The sequence below is a fragment of the Alosa sapidissima genome, chromosome 22, assembly GCF_018492685.1.
Source record: "Alosa sapidissima isolate fAloSap1 chromosome 22, fAloSap1.pri, whole genome shotgun sequence".
In the NCBI taxonomy this organism is placed as follows: domain Eukaryota; kingdom Metazoa; phylum Chordata; class Actinopteri; order Clupeiformes; family Clupeidae; genus Alosa; species Alosa sapidissima.
In genome coordinates this window covers 15,582,358-15,599,985 of record NC_055978.1, presented here as the reverse complement: position 1 = coordinate 15,599,985, position 17,628 = coordinate 15,582,358, and the positions used below count along the sequence as shown (strand labels likewise).

The window sequence follows — 17,628 nt, the reverse complement described above, 5'->3', positions numbered from 1 at the left end:
ACCCTAGACTCTTCAGATGGACCACAGACCATCTGGCTACAGTAGCTGCTATTGCATCTAATTGTAATGATGGATGTATTATGGACCAGAGGACACATATAGCTAGATAGGAGTGGTTTGTGAAATTGATAAGGCACTGTATGGCCACATATGATTATGATCTGCTAGTCAGTGTCGTTTTTCCTGTTGCCGTCTGTTTTAAAGAAAATGAAATGAACATTCCAGTGAGTTATTCCAGTGAGTTCCTTTTGCTGGTAGTTAACAGCAATTCTGTTTCTGAATGTGCATGATACAGGTTTTTGGAACACATATATATTTTCAGATGAGATGTGGGGAAACAGGCATTTGTTGATACATTTATGCTGTGACACTTCTGTGTAGATGCAAAAAAAAAAAAAAAAAAAAAAAGTGTATTAGGACCAAAGACCAAAATATCTTACAAAATAGTTTAATACACTTCCAATCTTCCCATACAATGTGACACAAAGACAACATTAAAAAGACAATAAAAGAGGTTTCTTTTCAAATAAAATCATAAAACTTTAAAATAATACATCAAAACACAATACAGGTACATCCACCGTTCTTCCTCTAGTGACTATATTCCTCTCACAGTAGGGCATGGATGGGCATAGACTAGCATCAAGGTCAGACTGCCATGAGTGGGCATATACTGGTAATGGGACATGACTGGCTTTGCGGAGGTCAGACTTTCATAGGTGATCGCCTGGCTCAAAGGGAGATTAGCCAGACATACGGGGGCATCAACTGGCTTAAGGAATGTCTGAGTAGCATAGGTTGGCATAGACTAGCACAGGGAGGTCAGCCTGGCATAGATGGGCATAGACTGGCATCAGGGAGGTCAGCCTGGCATAGATGGGCATAGACTGGCATCAAGGCGGTCAGCCTGGCATAGATGGGCATAGACTGGCATCAAAGAGGTCAGAGTGGTGTAAGTAGGAATAGACTGGTAATGGAGTACGACTGGCTTTGATTAGGTCAGACTGCCATAGCTGGGCACACACTGGCGCAGGGGAGGTCAGCTTGGTGTAGGTGGGCATACACTGGCACCAGGAGGTTCAGACTGGCATAGGTGACCACAGACTACCATGGGTGGGGAGAGGTCAGACGGCGGCAGGAATGCCCAGCTGCTGCCACGGTCACCAAGCCAGCGGGTCGAGCTTGTTTTCATCGCAAACAGGACCTTAACCGACCTGCTGGCCGACGTCCAGACTCCTGTGCAGTCATGCCGCTCACCCGAGTCTCATTCAGGAGTCTTGGCGTGAGAAGAACGCTGAGTCTGAGAGTCAACAGATTTCCCCCCCAGCGGGAGCGGAGACTCTGCAGGCAGAACATGACCACTGCAAGCCTGTAAGCTACAGTGTAGCCATGCTGGCCAGAGATGGCAGTCTATTGGGTGACTGTTTACATGTATACATGTAAAGACACAGCATACATGTGGAGAGGTATTGACCACAACAGTTCCACAAGAGGAGTTGCAGAGCCCGCGATAATGTTAAAAACAAAAAAAGTAACATTCATGTTTTCGAGTCACATTCATGTCAGACACGTGTGGAGAGAATCTGACCACTACAGGTTCAGTTGCAACATTCTTGACAGCCATCCGTCAAGTGACCCGACTGAATGTTGTATTTACATGTGGAGAGGTTTTGACCACTACAGGTCCAGAAGCCAGATTCATGGTGGCCAATGCTAAAGTCCTGCGTTTGGCCGACTGTGGTAGCACCTGTGTGAGTGTGAGCTGGTCACTTGAGTCCCACAGGACAGACTCGTGCTGGTCAGCCCTGTAATCTGGTGGACACCTGTCGGGTGGTGGTACCTATGTGTGGAGAGGGCCGCACGGGTCCTTATTTCATGCTGTTGAGAAACTTGGGCTGCTCCTCCCCACGGGGCATGAGAAGGTCACCACCGATCTTCGGCCCGTTCTTCTCCTGTGGAGCAAGGGACACAGAAAAATGGGCTTAGGGGACGGAACGCGTTTGGAACACAGAATGAGAACACACAGCAGAGGAAAAGTCGGAACACAAGAGCAGAGCAGAAAGCAGAACAGGATAAGGGAATTTGGAATAGGAAAATGTCCAGAGAAAAAAAAAAACTGCCAGCTGCCTTGCTGCCTTCGATTGCGTAACGATCGAAGCTATGATACCAGTAACTTTGTTTTTCAACGGATAGATAGCAACAACACCGTTGACTACTGAGGTGAATATAGCTGTTTGCTAATGTTTCAGTAAATAAACTTAGTTGTCAGCATAATTTAATAAAACATTTTAGCATCAATACAACTAAACAAATGCAGAAATGACTAATTAACTATACACAGAAGGAAACGGAGAACCCAATTCTCACCTTTAACATGCCGTCCCTTTCCCATTTAAACTGGCCACAGTTGCTGAATAAGAAGAAACAAAGTCAAAAGCAGTTTTTTTTTAACAGTCCTCAAAAAGTTACAGTAAGCAATGCCCCATTTCTGTCTGCTGGTACAAGCTACACCATCCTTAATGGAGGCCTTGGTTAAAACCCCATTTGTTGATACACCACCCTCTTGATCGTAACCTCACTAATATACACTCAATTATCAAAATACATTGCAAAGCCTAGAAGATACCTACCTAGGCACTCAACTGGTGAAAAAGTTAAAATGCATTTATTTTATGGGCAGATCAGGATTAAAAAGCACTTTGACGCGTTTCGGTTCAAAAGCTTTCGTCAGATTGTTCACTTCCTGACGAAGGCTTTTGAGCTGAAACGCGGCAAAGTGCTTTTTAAATCATGATCTGCCCATAAAGTAAAGGCATTTTAACTTTTTCACCAGATGAGTGCGTAGGTATCTTCTAAGTTTTGCATTTCATAAAGCCCTCAACCAAAGAGCACCATCTCAACAACAAAGGCATATCGTTTCAAGCAGCACTTCAACTCAACAGCTTTTTTATCAAAACGCATTGTATCTGCCCAGCTTGGTGCAAGTTGGCACAATCAACGCTAGGTTGAGTGCCACTGGCAAATCACTATGATGAGGTCACCTCCCTCCTCTGTCCTCCCCTTACTCACCTGCAGGCCATGTTGGGTATCCGTGCCAGGCTGATCTTACGCTGGCCACACGGGCACTTGAAGAAGCGCTTGTGGGCGTCGTGCCAATGGTAGTCATGGTTCTCCTGCACGCACCGGTCCGCAGGTTTAAAGTGCGTGTACTTGCACTGTTGGTGACACAGACAAACACACGCTTAATTTCTTCATTTCCACAATTACAAATAAATACTCATTAAGGAGTACTCATTTTAGCAGATGCAATAACTGCTCAAACCTGATTCAAAACATCTCTCTCGTTCTTTCTCCCCATTTTATTCGCTCTGTCTCACACACACACTCTATCTCTTACACACACAGACACAGACAGACACACAGACAGACACACACACACTTAGCCTTGCAGTCATATTTGCCCACAATGGGATGATCAAAGGGGACCCTAAAGTGGAGCAGTAGCAGTGGTTGTGCAATGCTACTGGATCCTCCCTCAGGTTTCAGTGGCGCCCTCGGTCCTAATTCAACCCAGTTGCCGCTCATTTACAGACCCTCTCTAGGGCACCGCTGAGCACCGCTGAGCCAGCAGGGGTGTTGGAGGAGTACTGGGCCTTTGTGGAGCACAGAGACACACATTCCACCACTTCACGCTCAAAGACTCAAGTCTACTAGTGGTTTCTCTGATTAGAAAAGGACAAATCCAAAGAAAGCCACGCCAGCTCACTGATGACACAGCTGCAGCCTGAGAGCGAAGTGGTGGAATAAGCAACAGTTTTGGTGACTAAACGTGGCACTATCCCTTATCTGTAGAAACTAACAGTACATTTAAATAAGTAAGAAAAAGCTTTATATTTAAATCAACAACAAAAAAAACAAAAAAATCAGGGACAAATGAAGTTACAGTTTAAGCTTTAAAACAAAAACAAACAAAAAACAAACAAAAACAAACCAAAAAAACACAAGAAACTGCTGGCTCACTGATGAAATAGGTTAGCGTTTTGCAGCTAATGGGTGAAATAAAGCTTAGTGTGGTGACTCACCGATTTACAGGTGACTGCTCTGCACTTCTGCTCTCTGATGCTCCTCATCTTCTCCTCCAGCTGCTCCTTCTGCACCAGTGGCTCAAAGTAGTCCTGCATGACCTTCACCTCCATCTAAGGACCAGCAACAGAGACAAGGGTCATCACACACACAGACACACACACACACACACACACAGCACGACTGTCATTTCCATTTATTGAGGATAGCAGTCACACACACCTACACATGTAATAATACTACGTCCTTCATTTCTATGTACTGAAAGATGATGTCATACATCACATTTACAACACATACATAAACACACACACCTCTCCCATCAGCCAGGAGAACTTGGACTTAGCATTCAAGAGCCGCTGGAACTCCTCTGATTGGACATACTCCAGCTGAGCCCGCCTCTTCTTCTGAGCTGGCTCCTCCTCCTCTCCTGCAGCCGAGTTTTGGCCTGTTCGGGGAGTAATTGTCAAAGATATTGAGCCAACAGAAATTGCTGTGGCACCTACCACACTGGTCTATTTAAAGATCATAATGTTTCCCATAATAGTACCATACCAATAACATTAACATACCAACAACAGTACCAGTACATCAAAACACAGAGGAATGAGACAACAATACATTCCAATCCACTAAGCTGTATATACTGTAGCCTCTCAGTAGGAGAAGCAAGGACAAGGTGCTCATATAAAGTCATAGGTTCAATACCCAGGCTGAAGAAATACTGATAAAGTTGCGTATCTGCTGCACTATGCAACTGAAACAGCACCCATCAACCAAGGCTTCTTGGCTGCTGAACAGTCACACCTACCCCCCTCCGGTGAGCTTCGGTTTTTCTCCACACGGGCGGCGATGTCGCTGCTGCTGACACGCTTGCGCTTCACAGCGTTTGGGTCGTCCTTGGTGATGGCCGCCCCTTTGGAGTGAAGCTTCCGAAGAGCTGCCATCTGGGTGCAGGGTAGAAATGAAGGACATTTTACAAAACATTAAAATGTATTCAACATTTGAACACACTGAAATCGTTTTTGATTTTACAAGCATGAGGAGTGTTAGACGTGTTAGATACAGACAGACTTTAGAGAATAAGAATGTGCTAAAATATTGCTTATACTGAAACGACTGGGACTGTTTTTTTACACACGCGTGTCAACATGTTACGTCCCTGTTCCTATCCCCGTTTTAGAAAACCCAGAATGGACAGCACACGTCTATTCTACTCTTTTCTATTGGTCTGTGAGGTTGATTACAGTCTTCTATTTTTGAATGACCAGTCATTTGCATTGAGAATTGAACCACAACCACACATTCAGATGTGATTATGGTTTTTCATGTCACCACATGGTGACCAGGAGGCGACAGACCACTAAGGAAGGAAAATGAAAGAGAAGAGTATCTAGTGCTGAATATTTGGCCTGACTTAAAGGTGTAGTCCTTGATGGCAACAAAAGGTTGTTGATATCTGAGATCAATGATGAAAAGTTAAATGGATTATAATCAAGGACTGCACCTTTAAATTCAGTGGGGTTACTGGTCTCCCCATTCATTTACTTGGGTATTAATTGGATTAAATATCATATGGCTGAATCTGCCTGTGGACTTAATCATATTGGTTGTTAACTGGTTAGACTGGCCCATTAGGAGATACAGTATGCCAGCATGGCTACTGAACGTGAGAGGAACATGCTGTACCTTTGCAGCTGATTGGCTGCTAGAGGGAGGAGGCGGAGACAGCTCAAATAGGATGTCTTCTCCCTCACTGATGCCCCTCCCCAGAGTGGGTGTGGTCGGGTCGGAGAGGCGGGGTGATGGCAGGGGGAGGGGTTTCTGTGACAGGATCCCCATCCCATTGGACAGCGGTCGAGCAAGAGGTGTAGCCTTTCCACTGTTCTGCAAAACCCTAATTCATGAAACAAAACAAACAAACAACCACATTATATATTGAAACCCTGTTAAAAAAAAAAAAAAAAAAAACAACAAAAACTGGACCGGATGCTTTCGGGCTGCAACTAATGAAGACAATAAAATAAAGCTAAAATACGCTAAGAAATACGGATTGCACTTTGTTTATTCATCCGTCATCACACACAATCACATACCAATAAAGACCCTAGAGTTCAAATATGGGCAGAATATAGGGTTTGGCCATCTTTTACACACACTCACACACCTCTGTTGGATCTCTTGCGCCCTCTTCTGTCTGTTGAGCATTCTCTCCTTATGCATAGCCTTCTGCTGCTTCAGGAGGTCCATTGCAGAGATAGACTGGACCGATGATCCAGGAACTGACACACACACACACAGAGTCAAGCCAATGTCTGTAAATGTTCTCCCATGTGTACAAATACATTCGTTGCATTTTGATTACGTAGCTGTACAGAACAGTTAGTAGAATACCTGCGGCCTTGGCTTGGCCTAAGTGCTTCTTGATGTTGAGTGCCCCAGGTGTTGGCTGGGACAACAAGCCTTTAAAGTCATCGGAGCACCCAGATACCTCAGCTGACTGAAGAGCTGATGAGGACAAGGGAAATATTGATGTGGAAGAGAGCAGGTATATTCCAGACTGTTACAACCGTGTAGAAAAGAGTAAGTAAAAAAGATAAAGAAAAAACAGCTTTAAACGGCCTCTGAAGTACTTAAAAATAAACTATATTTTAATATCGGTCAAGATTAAATTTACATTTACATTAGATTGTTTCACTAGTGTATTGCATTGACATCCTTAAAATATTGAATAGCTGCTTGATTAACTAACTAAAGTATATTTTACACAAGCCAACTGAAACCTGGTAAACACCCAATCACAATCACATATGTCAGTAGACACACACACACACACACACACACCACACTTACCTAATCTATTTGGTGGCACCGCAGGGGATCGGAGCACAATGTTGTTCAGTGTGGACTGGAAAGGCTTCTTAGGCTGTGTGCCATTACTGAAAACGACAACACACAAACACACACACACAAGATGTTAGCTCACAGATCCTAGACATGAGCCCGTATTTACAAAGCATTTTATCTTACTTCTAAGAGTACGCCTAAATCTCACTAAAAGTTATCAGCAAAGAGCTCTTAAAATCCTATTCAAAAGCTGCTGAGACCAACTTTAAGAAAGGAAAAACGACAACTCGTAAGAGCTCTGTTGCGATGGTTGACGTCGTTAACTCATGCACGAGCTTGAGTGAAGTGACCACAGTGACTGGCTGGTAATTAGAGTGCGGGTATGATGCCCAAAACCTCCCCTACTACGGTAAGTGACAGGTTTTTGCCGGTGAGAATGTGCGCGCTACCCAGGTACTGCAAAGGATGAGAGATGAATAAACTAGATGTACCGCATAGCGGTACAAAATATGACCGCCGCTCAGTCCTGTACATCCGTTCCGCGAAAATAAATCACACTTCAATTTGTCTCCATATTTTACTCCATCCCCCACTCTTGAAACTTTTGTGTATGCTTGTTTGGCATGCCTGAGTGTGTGTGTGCGGCTGCACAGAAAGTACCCTACTGGTGCTGAAAAGGTGAATAGATTGTAGAATAGCCAAAGAAGATGTAGAATTGTTATAAAACCTTTAAAATCTCTAAACAATCACAAGTAGGGCAGTTCATCACAGTTCATCCATTGCAACTGGATTGATGAAAGGTCACTTACACCTGTAGGCTACATTGTATTTGGGAAAAGCAAAAGGTATCAGCATAATGTTATTTATTTATTTATTTTTTATGTATTTTTAAACAAAAACATCTCTGTCAGTTCCATGCCGTTTTCAACAGCTATCAAAAACAAAGGTCATTTTTGGATGGATGGATTTTTTGTGAATGTTTCTTCTTCTACATAAGATTTTAGTCATCTTTAGTTCATGTAATACTTTATTGTCAATGCACAAATTAAGTAACAGTAGTCTGAAACGTTATTGTTAATGCACAAATTAAGTAACAGTAGCCTAGTCTGAAACGAAATGCTGTTTTACATCTAACCAGTGGTGCAAATAACTGACATGTCCAAATGGGCCTTGATGAAATGCGTCGCTAGACTGTTCATACACATTTTAACGGGCCAAAGTTGAAGAGCTTTTGTCCGTTATTGTTAGTGCAAATATAGGCTGATTCATGTTCCCTTGCATTGTTTAACTGAGGTCCATGGCTAGTCTGGCTTTCATCAGACCAAGCTCAATCTTTTAAGAAATCAAAAAATAAATAGCGGGCAGATCAGGCTGGGTTCACCCAGCCTAGTCCATAGGCACCCGATATTGTTTAATTTTCCGATTGAGATATACACGCTCTGGCTATTCTAAATGCAAAAATGCATCAGGGAGTTATGACAAAACGGTAACTAACAAACTAGATCCTAATAGAAAGCTGTTAGCTTCCCTAAGCTACAGGTAGGATTATAAGGTAGGCCTATTTACAACATAAATTGTCAATAGGCTATGCTGGCGACACAAATAAAATCTCCTTTGGAAACCAATGGCTTACGCCTTACAGTATCAAGCGGACTTAAACTGTCATATCGTGGCGAAAAGTTGTAATAACATTCACGCAGCTCCATGAGTCAAGGAAAGCGCGAATGAAGTAGCCACTTCTAAATGGGACCCACTACACCAGGGGTCTCAAACACCCGGCCCGCGGGCCAAATCCGGCCCGCGTCCTGCCCAATTCCGGCCCGCGACGTATGACAAAATAATAATGTAATCCGGCCCTTGAGGCTATTAATTGCGACAAACAACGATACTGATTAAAATAGATAGATCCAGGTACGGTGACAAATCTCATTTATAGGCCTACTCTGCTCCACTATGTGCAAGACATCCATAGCTTGATTCAAACCCAAAATCGCTGCGCAAAGTTTTCAGGAAATACTTGTATTACACGCGAGAAACACAAAGACGTGCATATGAAATGACGCGGAAGCGATGCAGGCCATAGTGTTGCAGAAATTGAAGCAGAAATTAAGCAGAAATAGGCCTACACCAAATGTTGAAAAACGTTCACGTGCGATGAAGTCTTAGGTAAGCTATGTTATTCACCTATTCTAATTCTGAAGGAGAATATCCTTTTGGAGATTATGATCGATCGTCTATGACTGTGATAGTCACGGTGCGTCTGTGAATGGAGGTGCGTGTATACAACGGTGTCCACTAAGCATACCATGCTTGTTTCGACCCTCTGCCCAACATAGCTTGGAGGTTGCAGTGGTAATCGTGATGATCGTGTCCGTAATGGATGTGGTACAGACAGCAGGGCTAGTAGAAATAGGGCTCTAAAGAACTACAAAGTCAACCGCAATATGATGCGAACTTCTGGGTACTGCAGATTACCCGCGATAGGAACTGTTTGACCAGAATACTTTATTGTAGGCCTATATTGTAGTAATCTATTACTAAACCACAACATATTAGGTGTTGGTATACATCTTAGGTGTTTTCCTGTTAATTTGTTATGTGGGTAATATGAAAAAAGGAAAGTAAACCTGCTTAAATATGTTCATCCAATATTTACTGAAAGGTGCATAATTTGAGGTGCTTGCCATCCAGTGACAAATTACATGGGTAAATTTACCCCCTTCATAAACTTTTGTTTTACTCAAAGATTTTTACATTTACAGTAGGACTTCATCTCTGACCACTTTCAAGCCATGACCTTTTGAAATTTTGATATAAAAATCCAATGGTGTTGCTTTCTTAACCCTGATGCCTAGTTTGCCAGGTTTAAAAAAGTTATGAGAGGAAATATTTTTATTTGGTGTGAAACACACACACCTGTTTTTATGTTTTTCATTTATTTTATAATTTGTATTAATATTTATTTTATCATTATTTTATTTATAAGCTAAGGTTGCTAGCACAGGTGTCTAAAACTAGATAAAAACACTTGCACTTTCTGTTTGCAGTTTTGTGTGGTATTTGAAAAAAAGAACATTGCATTTTCAGAAATATCCGGCCCTCCAATCAGATGACGTTGGCAGAATTGGCCCCCAGCTCATTTGAGTTTGAGACCCCTGCACTACACAGTAGCTTAAGGTGTTTTGCTAAAGCAGCCATAATGAAATGAAGGTGTCATTGTTTGGATACTTCACACACACGTGCTTTTTAATTTCACAGACTACAACTACCAAGCTGTAATCAAAGCACATCGATTCCCCTCTCACACCCTGCACGCACTTAAAACAAAATAAACAGGTGTCTCAGTCTCACGCATGTATAGGCAAAACTGTATCAGACCGGTGTAACGTTGGTAGATCTTCCATTGCACAGAATGATTTTGTAGCACGTGCAATAAATGACAGTCGAAAGATACAAACAGTGCTGCTATACATTTGCTTGGTATAACCGCATTTATAGTTTTCTACAAATGCAATAAATCAAATGCCTCCATCACTCAACCAACGCTAACGGTAACATTACCTAGGTCCTTATTGATATTACAAGATTAACGTACCTGCAGTAAAAACCAAGCATGTCCGATAAACATCCTCAGATTCATTTCGGCTTCAAGAAGAAATGGGAATTACACTTCATGTGAACATCGTCCTATCCTTATTAGATGTTCGCTGCGGTAAATTACAGTCCTTGTATGAAGCGTCCATTGTTTTTTCCAACCCACTTTTAACTTCCAACAAAATTACGTCTCACTGCAACGATGCGCCATCTAGTGGACAAACGACTACTTCTCGCCAATACTGAAAATGCAGCCATGATGATGATGATGAATATTTATTTTGGCTTTCTTTTAATCCTACTGATTTTCATTTTTTACCGGGGGGGGCAAATCACAAATGAGTGATTAAGAGCCAGGTTGATGTGGGCCCTTGAGACCAACATACCATAAAAGATTCACAGAGAACTGTGTCTGCCCTACCCTCCTTTCGGGGGGTCCAGTCCAGCAGGGGGGCTGCAGATGAAAACGAAAAATGACGGTTCCATGCTATCCATGTGGGGGTACATGCCCACCAAGTTTTGTGTACCCCGGTCTTTCAGTGTCCCGGGAATCCTTGTTGGTGTACGTCACTAAATGTACACATAAATTATTTTATTGTAAGGCCCCCCATGAACGAAAGTACACAAAACTTGGCATGCATTCAGAGGGTGTCATAATGATCCTACACTTTTAATTTCGTGCAGTTTTGACCTTGTCAGCCAGAGATATTGAGATGAAAACACCTAATTTTTTGCTTTTTAATTTTTAACTAGGTGGCGCTATACATGAAATAAGTGGTAATGGGATGGGTTGACCTGCCCCCTTAAGACCAACATACAAAAAAAAGGTGGACCTCCTAGGCCCTACGGTTCTCGAGATATTCACAGAAAACTGTCTCCGGCCACCTACAGGCCAGTTGGTGTATAGTAACATAAATTAATTTATTGTGTGGCCCCCCATGAACGGAATTCCACAAAACTTGGCGTGCATACAGAGGGTGTCATAATGATCCTACACTTCCAATTTCGTGCAGTTTTGACTATGTTAGGTCACAGATACCTTCAATTACACCACCTCATTTTTACTTTTTTGTGTTTAACTAGGTGGCGCTATACATGAAATGAGTGGTTATGGAATGGGTTGACATGGCCCCTTGAGATCAACATACAAAAAAAAATGGTCCTCCTAAACCCTACGGTTTTCGAGATATTCACAGAAAACTGTGTCTGCCCTACCCTCCTTTCGGGGGGTCCAATTCAGCGGGGGGGCTACAGATCAAAACGAAAAACGATGGTTCCATGCTATCCATGTGGGGTTACATGTCCACCAAGTTTCGTGTACCCCGGTCTTTCAGTGTCCCGGGAATCATTGACGGAAATTTGGGCATGCGAAAAAGAAAAAAAAAAAAACAAAAAAAAAAAAAAAGAAACAAAAAAACAAATCTGACTAAACCTATATGACCGCCGCTTCGCTGTGCGGCGGTCATAATAAGTTAATAAACAGTAAGGCAAAGCAAATTGCCTAGTAATGGAATACACTACAGATTGATGCAGTATCTTTGCAACTTTTTGTTTAAATGAATCTGTATGAAGATACATTTGCAAAAAGGGAAAAGCAATTTCATTTGATTTACAATGAAACATTACATTTAGTATAAATGTTGAATGGTTTTGGTTGATGCAGTGGCATTATTGTATCCCTTGCACAATTATTCACTCACGATTCAGAGCTCCTGTAAGTGATTCTGCATGTGCATTTCAAAACATTGTGAGATGAAATGCTACAAACAGCTCCTTGCGATTGTTTGTGAATAGGTCTAGTGAGTTAGGAGTCCTCTCGACTACTTCTGAGCTGCCCCAGACTTAGGTGCTACTTTCAGGGCTAAAATGCTTTGTGAATTACTCTTAGTCACAAAAACTAGGAGTCCTAAAGTTACAAGTGACACGCCCATTCTTTTTAGGAGTTTCTCTTAAATTGGCCAGTTAGGAGCTACTTTTAGACTTAAGATTTTTTGTGAATACGGCCCTTGGTGTCTACGTTATTCTGTTTACATATTAATCCACAACACTTTTGTTATGATTAAGCCTCTCAACCATACTACATCTCCATTTTCGAGCCCCTGAAACGAAGCCATTTTAGTTTGAACACTCTGGTTTTGCGTTTTAATGTGGATAGGGAATTCCGCGAATATCTGAAAACTATGACATAAATGCATAGCCTAGAAATCTAGACGCATCCTAGCGGCAGCAAATTGCATTTGCTGCCAGGGCTAGTCTAGCAACTCTCCGTTGGCTTGTGAGCTCGAAAAATTAAACTTCTATCAGGCCAATCAAATCGTGTATAGAGTCGTTAGGCGGGCTTAACATAATGATTGATGGCAGAGTTGCAACGGTTTGGCTTGAATTCCCTGCTACTTGAAAACAAAGAAGATGGATGTTGCGGTTGGCAAAGTGTGACACGAGTTAAGCTTTTTTTAAGTTGGCAAAAGTTTGAACTAGCCAACTAGCTCCGCTGGTGGGAAAACGCATGGGACTCATAGCGCTGTCCTATTGCGTGCAGAGGGAATTTGAATGGCAACCGATTATCCCGCCCCTCGGACTGAGCACTGCGAACGGTGAGTGCCCAGACCCTACATTTTAATGTGGGTCTGGCTCGTCAGGCTAGTAAATGCACACATTCTCTTCCAGTTTCCTTCCATGATTCATTATTCTCCCGTCATGTGACACGACACATAGGACCCTTTCCCAGCAGAAAACAAAGTAAAATCAGCTTGACACTACCAACAAGAATGATGAATTACACGCTTTGATAACAACAGCTGAAAGCAAAGATAGCAAGGTAAAGTTAAATTCTACAATGGTACAGCTTCCTACATACGCAGTAGGCAAACTATTATCTGACCAATGCAAAATGGTCATGTGATATGACTTTTCCGAGTGTGTATGGACAGACTGTTTCAGATACGGAGCTGAATACTCTCATATGGACGAAGATCATTATAATTTTAAAGCGAAAACTGAGACGTACCCTTAGACCATTGTTAGGGAAGGTTAGTCTGTGGAAACTCACGCATTGGGTGCACAAGCCAATGAGGACATGCCGGCGTAGTGGAAGTCGCTCTGACAGAGCCTCTCTCTCAGACTGCCCTTCCCCCTCCCACGTCCCTTAGGGGTGGTCCCCGTGAAACTGGACTGAAGCTCGGCCCTCTTGGAGCTCAATTTCTTGTACTGGGCTTGGACGTGGTACTGACAATACTGACACTTGTACTACAGAAACAAAAGGACACACGGACACACACACACAAATATCAGTCAGATTCCAATATAATATATTTAATTTCCAATTACACATATCAAACACCTGGCTTGCTGCAACCCAATATTATAAATGGAGTAATGTAGCATACCATGTTGACGAGTTGTGTGCATGGTTCTCCGTTCTTCTTCATGGCCTTGCAGGTCCCAAAGTCCATGGCCTCCCCCAGCATAAGGACCTTCTGAGGGTGGTCTATCGTCAGACTGACCTGGGTATGAAAAGAGCAGTACAGATGTCAAAGGGGGGAAATCTTTCACAAATATATCAGGCAACTATTAACTATGATTACAGTGAGGTAATATGGGAGCTTGATGGGAATCAAATCCCTACCCGAACCTCTCAAAATAGCTATAACTATACACCTGCACACTCACGCTCACACACACACACACACACACACACCTCGTTAGAGTTGGAGCCCTCTTTGTCCTTCAGTTGGTTTGGGTTTAGGATGCCAAAGACCGTGCCAGTATCAGTCTTCCAAAGTTCTGTGTGCACATTCCCAAACAGGAAGAGAGACACATATACTTCCAGGTTATGGAGGTCATTCAGCTTCCAGATGCTGAAAGTCTTGCCCTGATTTGAAACAAATGAGAAGAGATGTTAATCAGGAGAGGAATAAAAGGTTTGAAAATAAATGCTTTGCATTTGCAATAACACTGTTGCGGTCTGCTGTGTGAGTAACTATTTTGCTACTTCAGACCTTTGAAAAAACAATATGCCTTCATTTTACACTGAGATGTTTAGAGATGATGCCTTCATCAATCCAAGCATTTGCTAAGTCAATGATTAAGCACCAGTTATAAGTTTACTCACATTTTTCTTGCTCTGTGGCGTTATCTTGTTCACCAGCACTGCAAATGTCACCCAGTCACTATCCTCCAGATTGTCACGGGCAAGCTTATCAGGCAACTGAGAGAGCTGGATCAATTTGCGGCCCGACATTTTGTGCTCAATGTCTATGGAAGAGATACGAGGTTTCCTGTAGGGAGAGAATGACAATGGCCATCATTCCAGTTCATTAACTGGTTTAGTCAGAGAGCCAGAGTTTGCTGGATTTAGAGCAGTGGTTCTCAATCTGAGGGCCACCAGACAGTATGGATTTTTTTTTTTTTTTTAATTCTACGTTAAACCATCATTTTTCATCCGTTTTGTTTAATTTCCATTATCATTTCTAACACAAACACATACAACCAGCTTAACTAGGCAGTTAAAAAATGCCAAAGCAACAAACAAAAGTCAAAGACTAATATCATAAACTGTCACTCATTCTTTTTGCAGCAAAAAGCTTAATGGCGCATTTATTGCATTTGGAGGACTGCAGTATATTTTCCATCACTTCACCAAAGTCCTTGATGCTTATGAGCAATCAGAAAATGGCAATTTCAGAAGAAACATTTTGTCTCCCAAAAACATTTTTGACAAGCAGACCCCTACCGTAATCTGAGGCCTGAGAACTTTTCCACGGCAACATCTTGAGTTGTCGGGGTGGGTCGGGGTGTTCCCTGACGTGTTGGTGGCTGGGCACTTCCTGAAGGAGGTGGTGACTTTAGTATGTTATTGACCTTGCTCAGGTTTCCTATTGGTTGGTAAAAGCTGGCAACCCCACTCTTGCTTGATGGGCTTTGAATTTGTGAAGAGCCTCCTGTGAAATTATCAAGAAACAATTAAAGGAGTCGGCAAATAAATATGTGATCGCTTAAAACCCATCAAGAACTTTCATGAAACATTGCACAAACCAAATTATCCAATCCAACATATATTCTAGTCTGGCATTCCAAAATATATCCTGTCTCTAACAACGCAGTACAATCACATAGATAAGAAAGAGTGGCCAGAATGGTCACTACTAGAAAAATACACCTGCTTCGATTCAGCAAAGAAATAAAAGCAGGATCCAGCAACCAAAAACATGACAAGAGACTTTCCTAATTCCTACCCACTAACACCCAGCCAGGTTTATTCCCATGCTCTTTTAGCAGCTCCTAAGCATTGCCTGCATGGCCACTACAGATTCCTACATATACAGGAGGCCAACTTTGACCGATGTGAATAGTCATGTGATGGAAGTATTCCAAGTGTGTATGGACTGGTTGATATATGAAACTGTGCGTACTACTCAGGAGCCTACCTGCTTTAGGCTGATGTGCAGCCCTTGGCTTTTTGGTTGATGAAGCGGCGGTAGGTGGAGATGCCTTGGTTGCAGTGAGAGGTGGAGAAGACTTAGTTGCAGCAGTAGTTGGAGATGGCTTAGTTGCAGCAGTAGTTGGAGATGGCTTTGTTGCAGCAGTAGTTGGAGATGGCTTAGTTGCAGCAGTAGTTTGAGCTGTTTTGGTGGCCTTCGGGGCTGGGGAAGATGTAACAGCAGTCCTGTTTGTTGGTGTAGAGGTGAAGGCTCCCTTTGGTTTAGAAGTGGAGGCACTGGTGGTGTTTTTCGGTTTGGGAGGAGGGCTTTTGATGCCGCTGCCACCACCCTGAGAGGCCTGAAGCTGCTCCTGCAGCTTCTGCATCTTTTCCTGCATGCGTCGCAACTCGGCTGCATTCAGAAAACAGGCAGAAGTTTACATACACGCATTCCCAGAGGGACAAAAGTCAACTCTTTCGTGGTACGTACTCCATATGGGAGAAGAATCACATCGTACAACATGATGGAGGGAGGGGCCCTTTATATTGACAGTTGAGTGCACCATGCTATGTGCTTTGCCTTCGAAACATTACATTTCAGTGACTAGTGTAGATTACCATCTTTTACAACAGCAGGATCAATCTAGCCAAGACGCATTGACATGGAATGTTGTTGTAATGTATACCCAGACAATGTAAGAATATGGTGCATTTCATGGTGTCTTTGCCAGAGGATACCTATGGAGATACCAGACCACTGACATGGCACACAACTTAATGAAGTGGAAACAAAAGATATAATATAGCTGGAGTAAAAAAAAAAACACACAGTTTAACAAAACCCACCTTCCAAATCTTCCTTGGATCTATTGTGAGAGTCTTCTTCTTCCTCTGGTTCTTCAGTCTCCTCAGCTGCTTCTTCCTCTGGCTCCACATAGCCCTCACCCTCATTTTCATTATCAAACAGGTCGTCAAAGTTGTCCTCACCACCTCCTGATGTGCCCTGCTCTTCCGGACTCTCATCGAACATAGAGAGCAAAAGGTCCAGGTTGTCGTCGTCTAGACAACAAGGATTCACCGCAAAATCGATACTTTGTCAAATACAATATGCTTTGTAGTAGCTACATTATTAAACTGTTGGGTCATCAAACTGATTTGGGCAATCGTATGCACGGAGATGTTAAGTTAACGTCAATTATTCAACTTGGCATAGCCAGAATCGGTTCTGGACATGGCAAAGTTACTTTGATAAACATATCAAATACTTACCAGCCATTTTGCCTGGTCCTTGAAGTTTCTCTGAGTTGCACTCGAATCGTGAAGCTATTTTATTTGTTTACAGATAACTTTCTTTCGTCCAAGTAATTAGATTTGTCGATCGTTTATTCTTTCGTCCAAGAGATAACAAACAAGTTGACTGACCACAAAGGGCATGCAATGTCTGCGGAGTGAATCTCGTATTTAAGCCTTCTTGCTATCTATAACTACCGAACATAGTAAACTATTGGTGCATGAAAACATTACTGACCAATATTTAATCTTTCAAAATATTTGAAAGATCCTCAGACCCTCTCAGCTTGTGACTTGCTGACCCAGGGAGTAGGCTAGTGGCGCCAGAAATGTTAAAAGAATAAACGTCATCATAGGTCATTTAAATATAGGTCCCCTTTTATAAATCGGCACAG

General features: G+C 42.5%; 1 protein-coding gene across 1 annotated transcript; it reads right to left on the bottom strand.

Moving 5' to 3' along the window:
* Positions 1 to 432: 432 nt before the first annotated feature.
* On the bottom strand, positions 433 to 17,550 carry mcm10 (minichromosome maintenance 10 replication initiation factor). The gene is made up of 18 exons (XM_042078891.1): positions 17,213 to 17,550; positions 16,790 to 17,002; positions 15,951 to 16,355; positions 15,257 to 15,464; positions 14,636 to 14,801; positions 14,222 to 14,395; positions 13,911 to 14,027; positions 13,574 to 13,770; positions 6,937 to 7,022; positions 6,478 to 6,591; positions 6,251 to 6,365; positions 5,773 to 5,980; positions 4,895 to 5,030; positions 4,398 to 4,531; positions 4,083 to 4,196; positions 3,070 to 3,215; positions 2,368 to 2,410; positions 433 to 1,952 (listed from the first exon to the last, which is right to left on the bottom strand). The coding sequence occupies exons 1-18, from the start codon at positions 17,217 to 17,219 to the stop codon at positions 1,869 to 1,871; spliced, it is 2,667 nt and encodes an 888-aa protein (XP_041934825.1). The 5' UTR covers positions 17,220 to 17,550; the 3' UTR covers positions 433 to 1,868.
* Between the last annotated feature and the right edge of the window lie 78 nt (positions 17,551 to 17,628).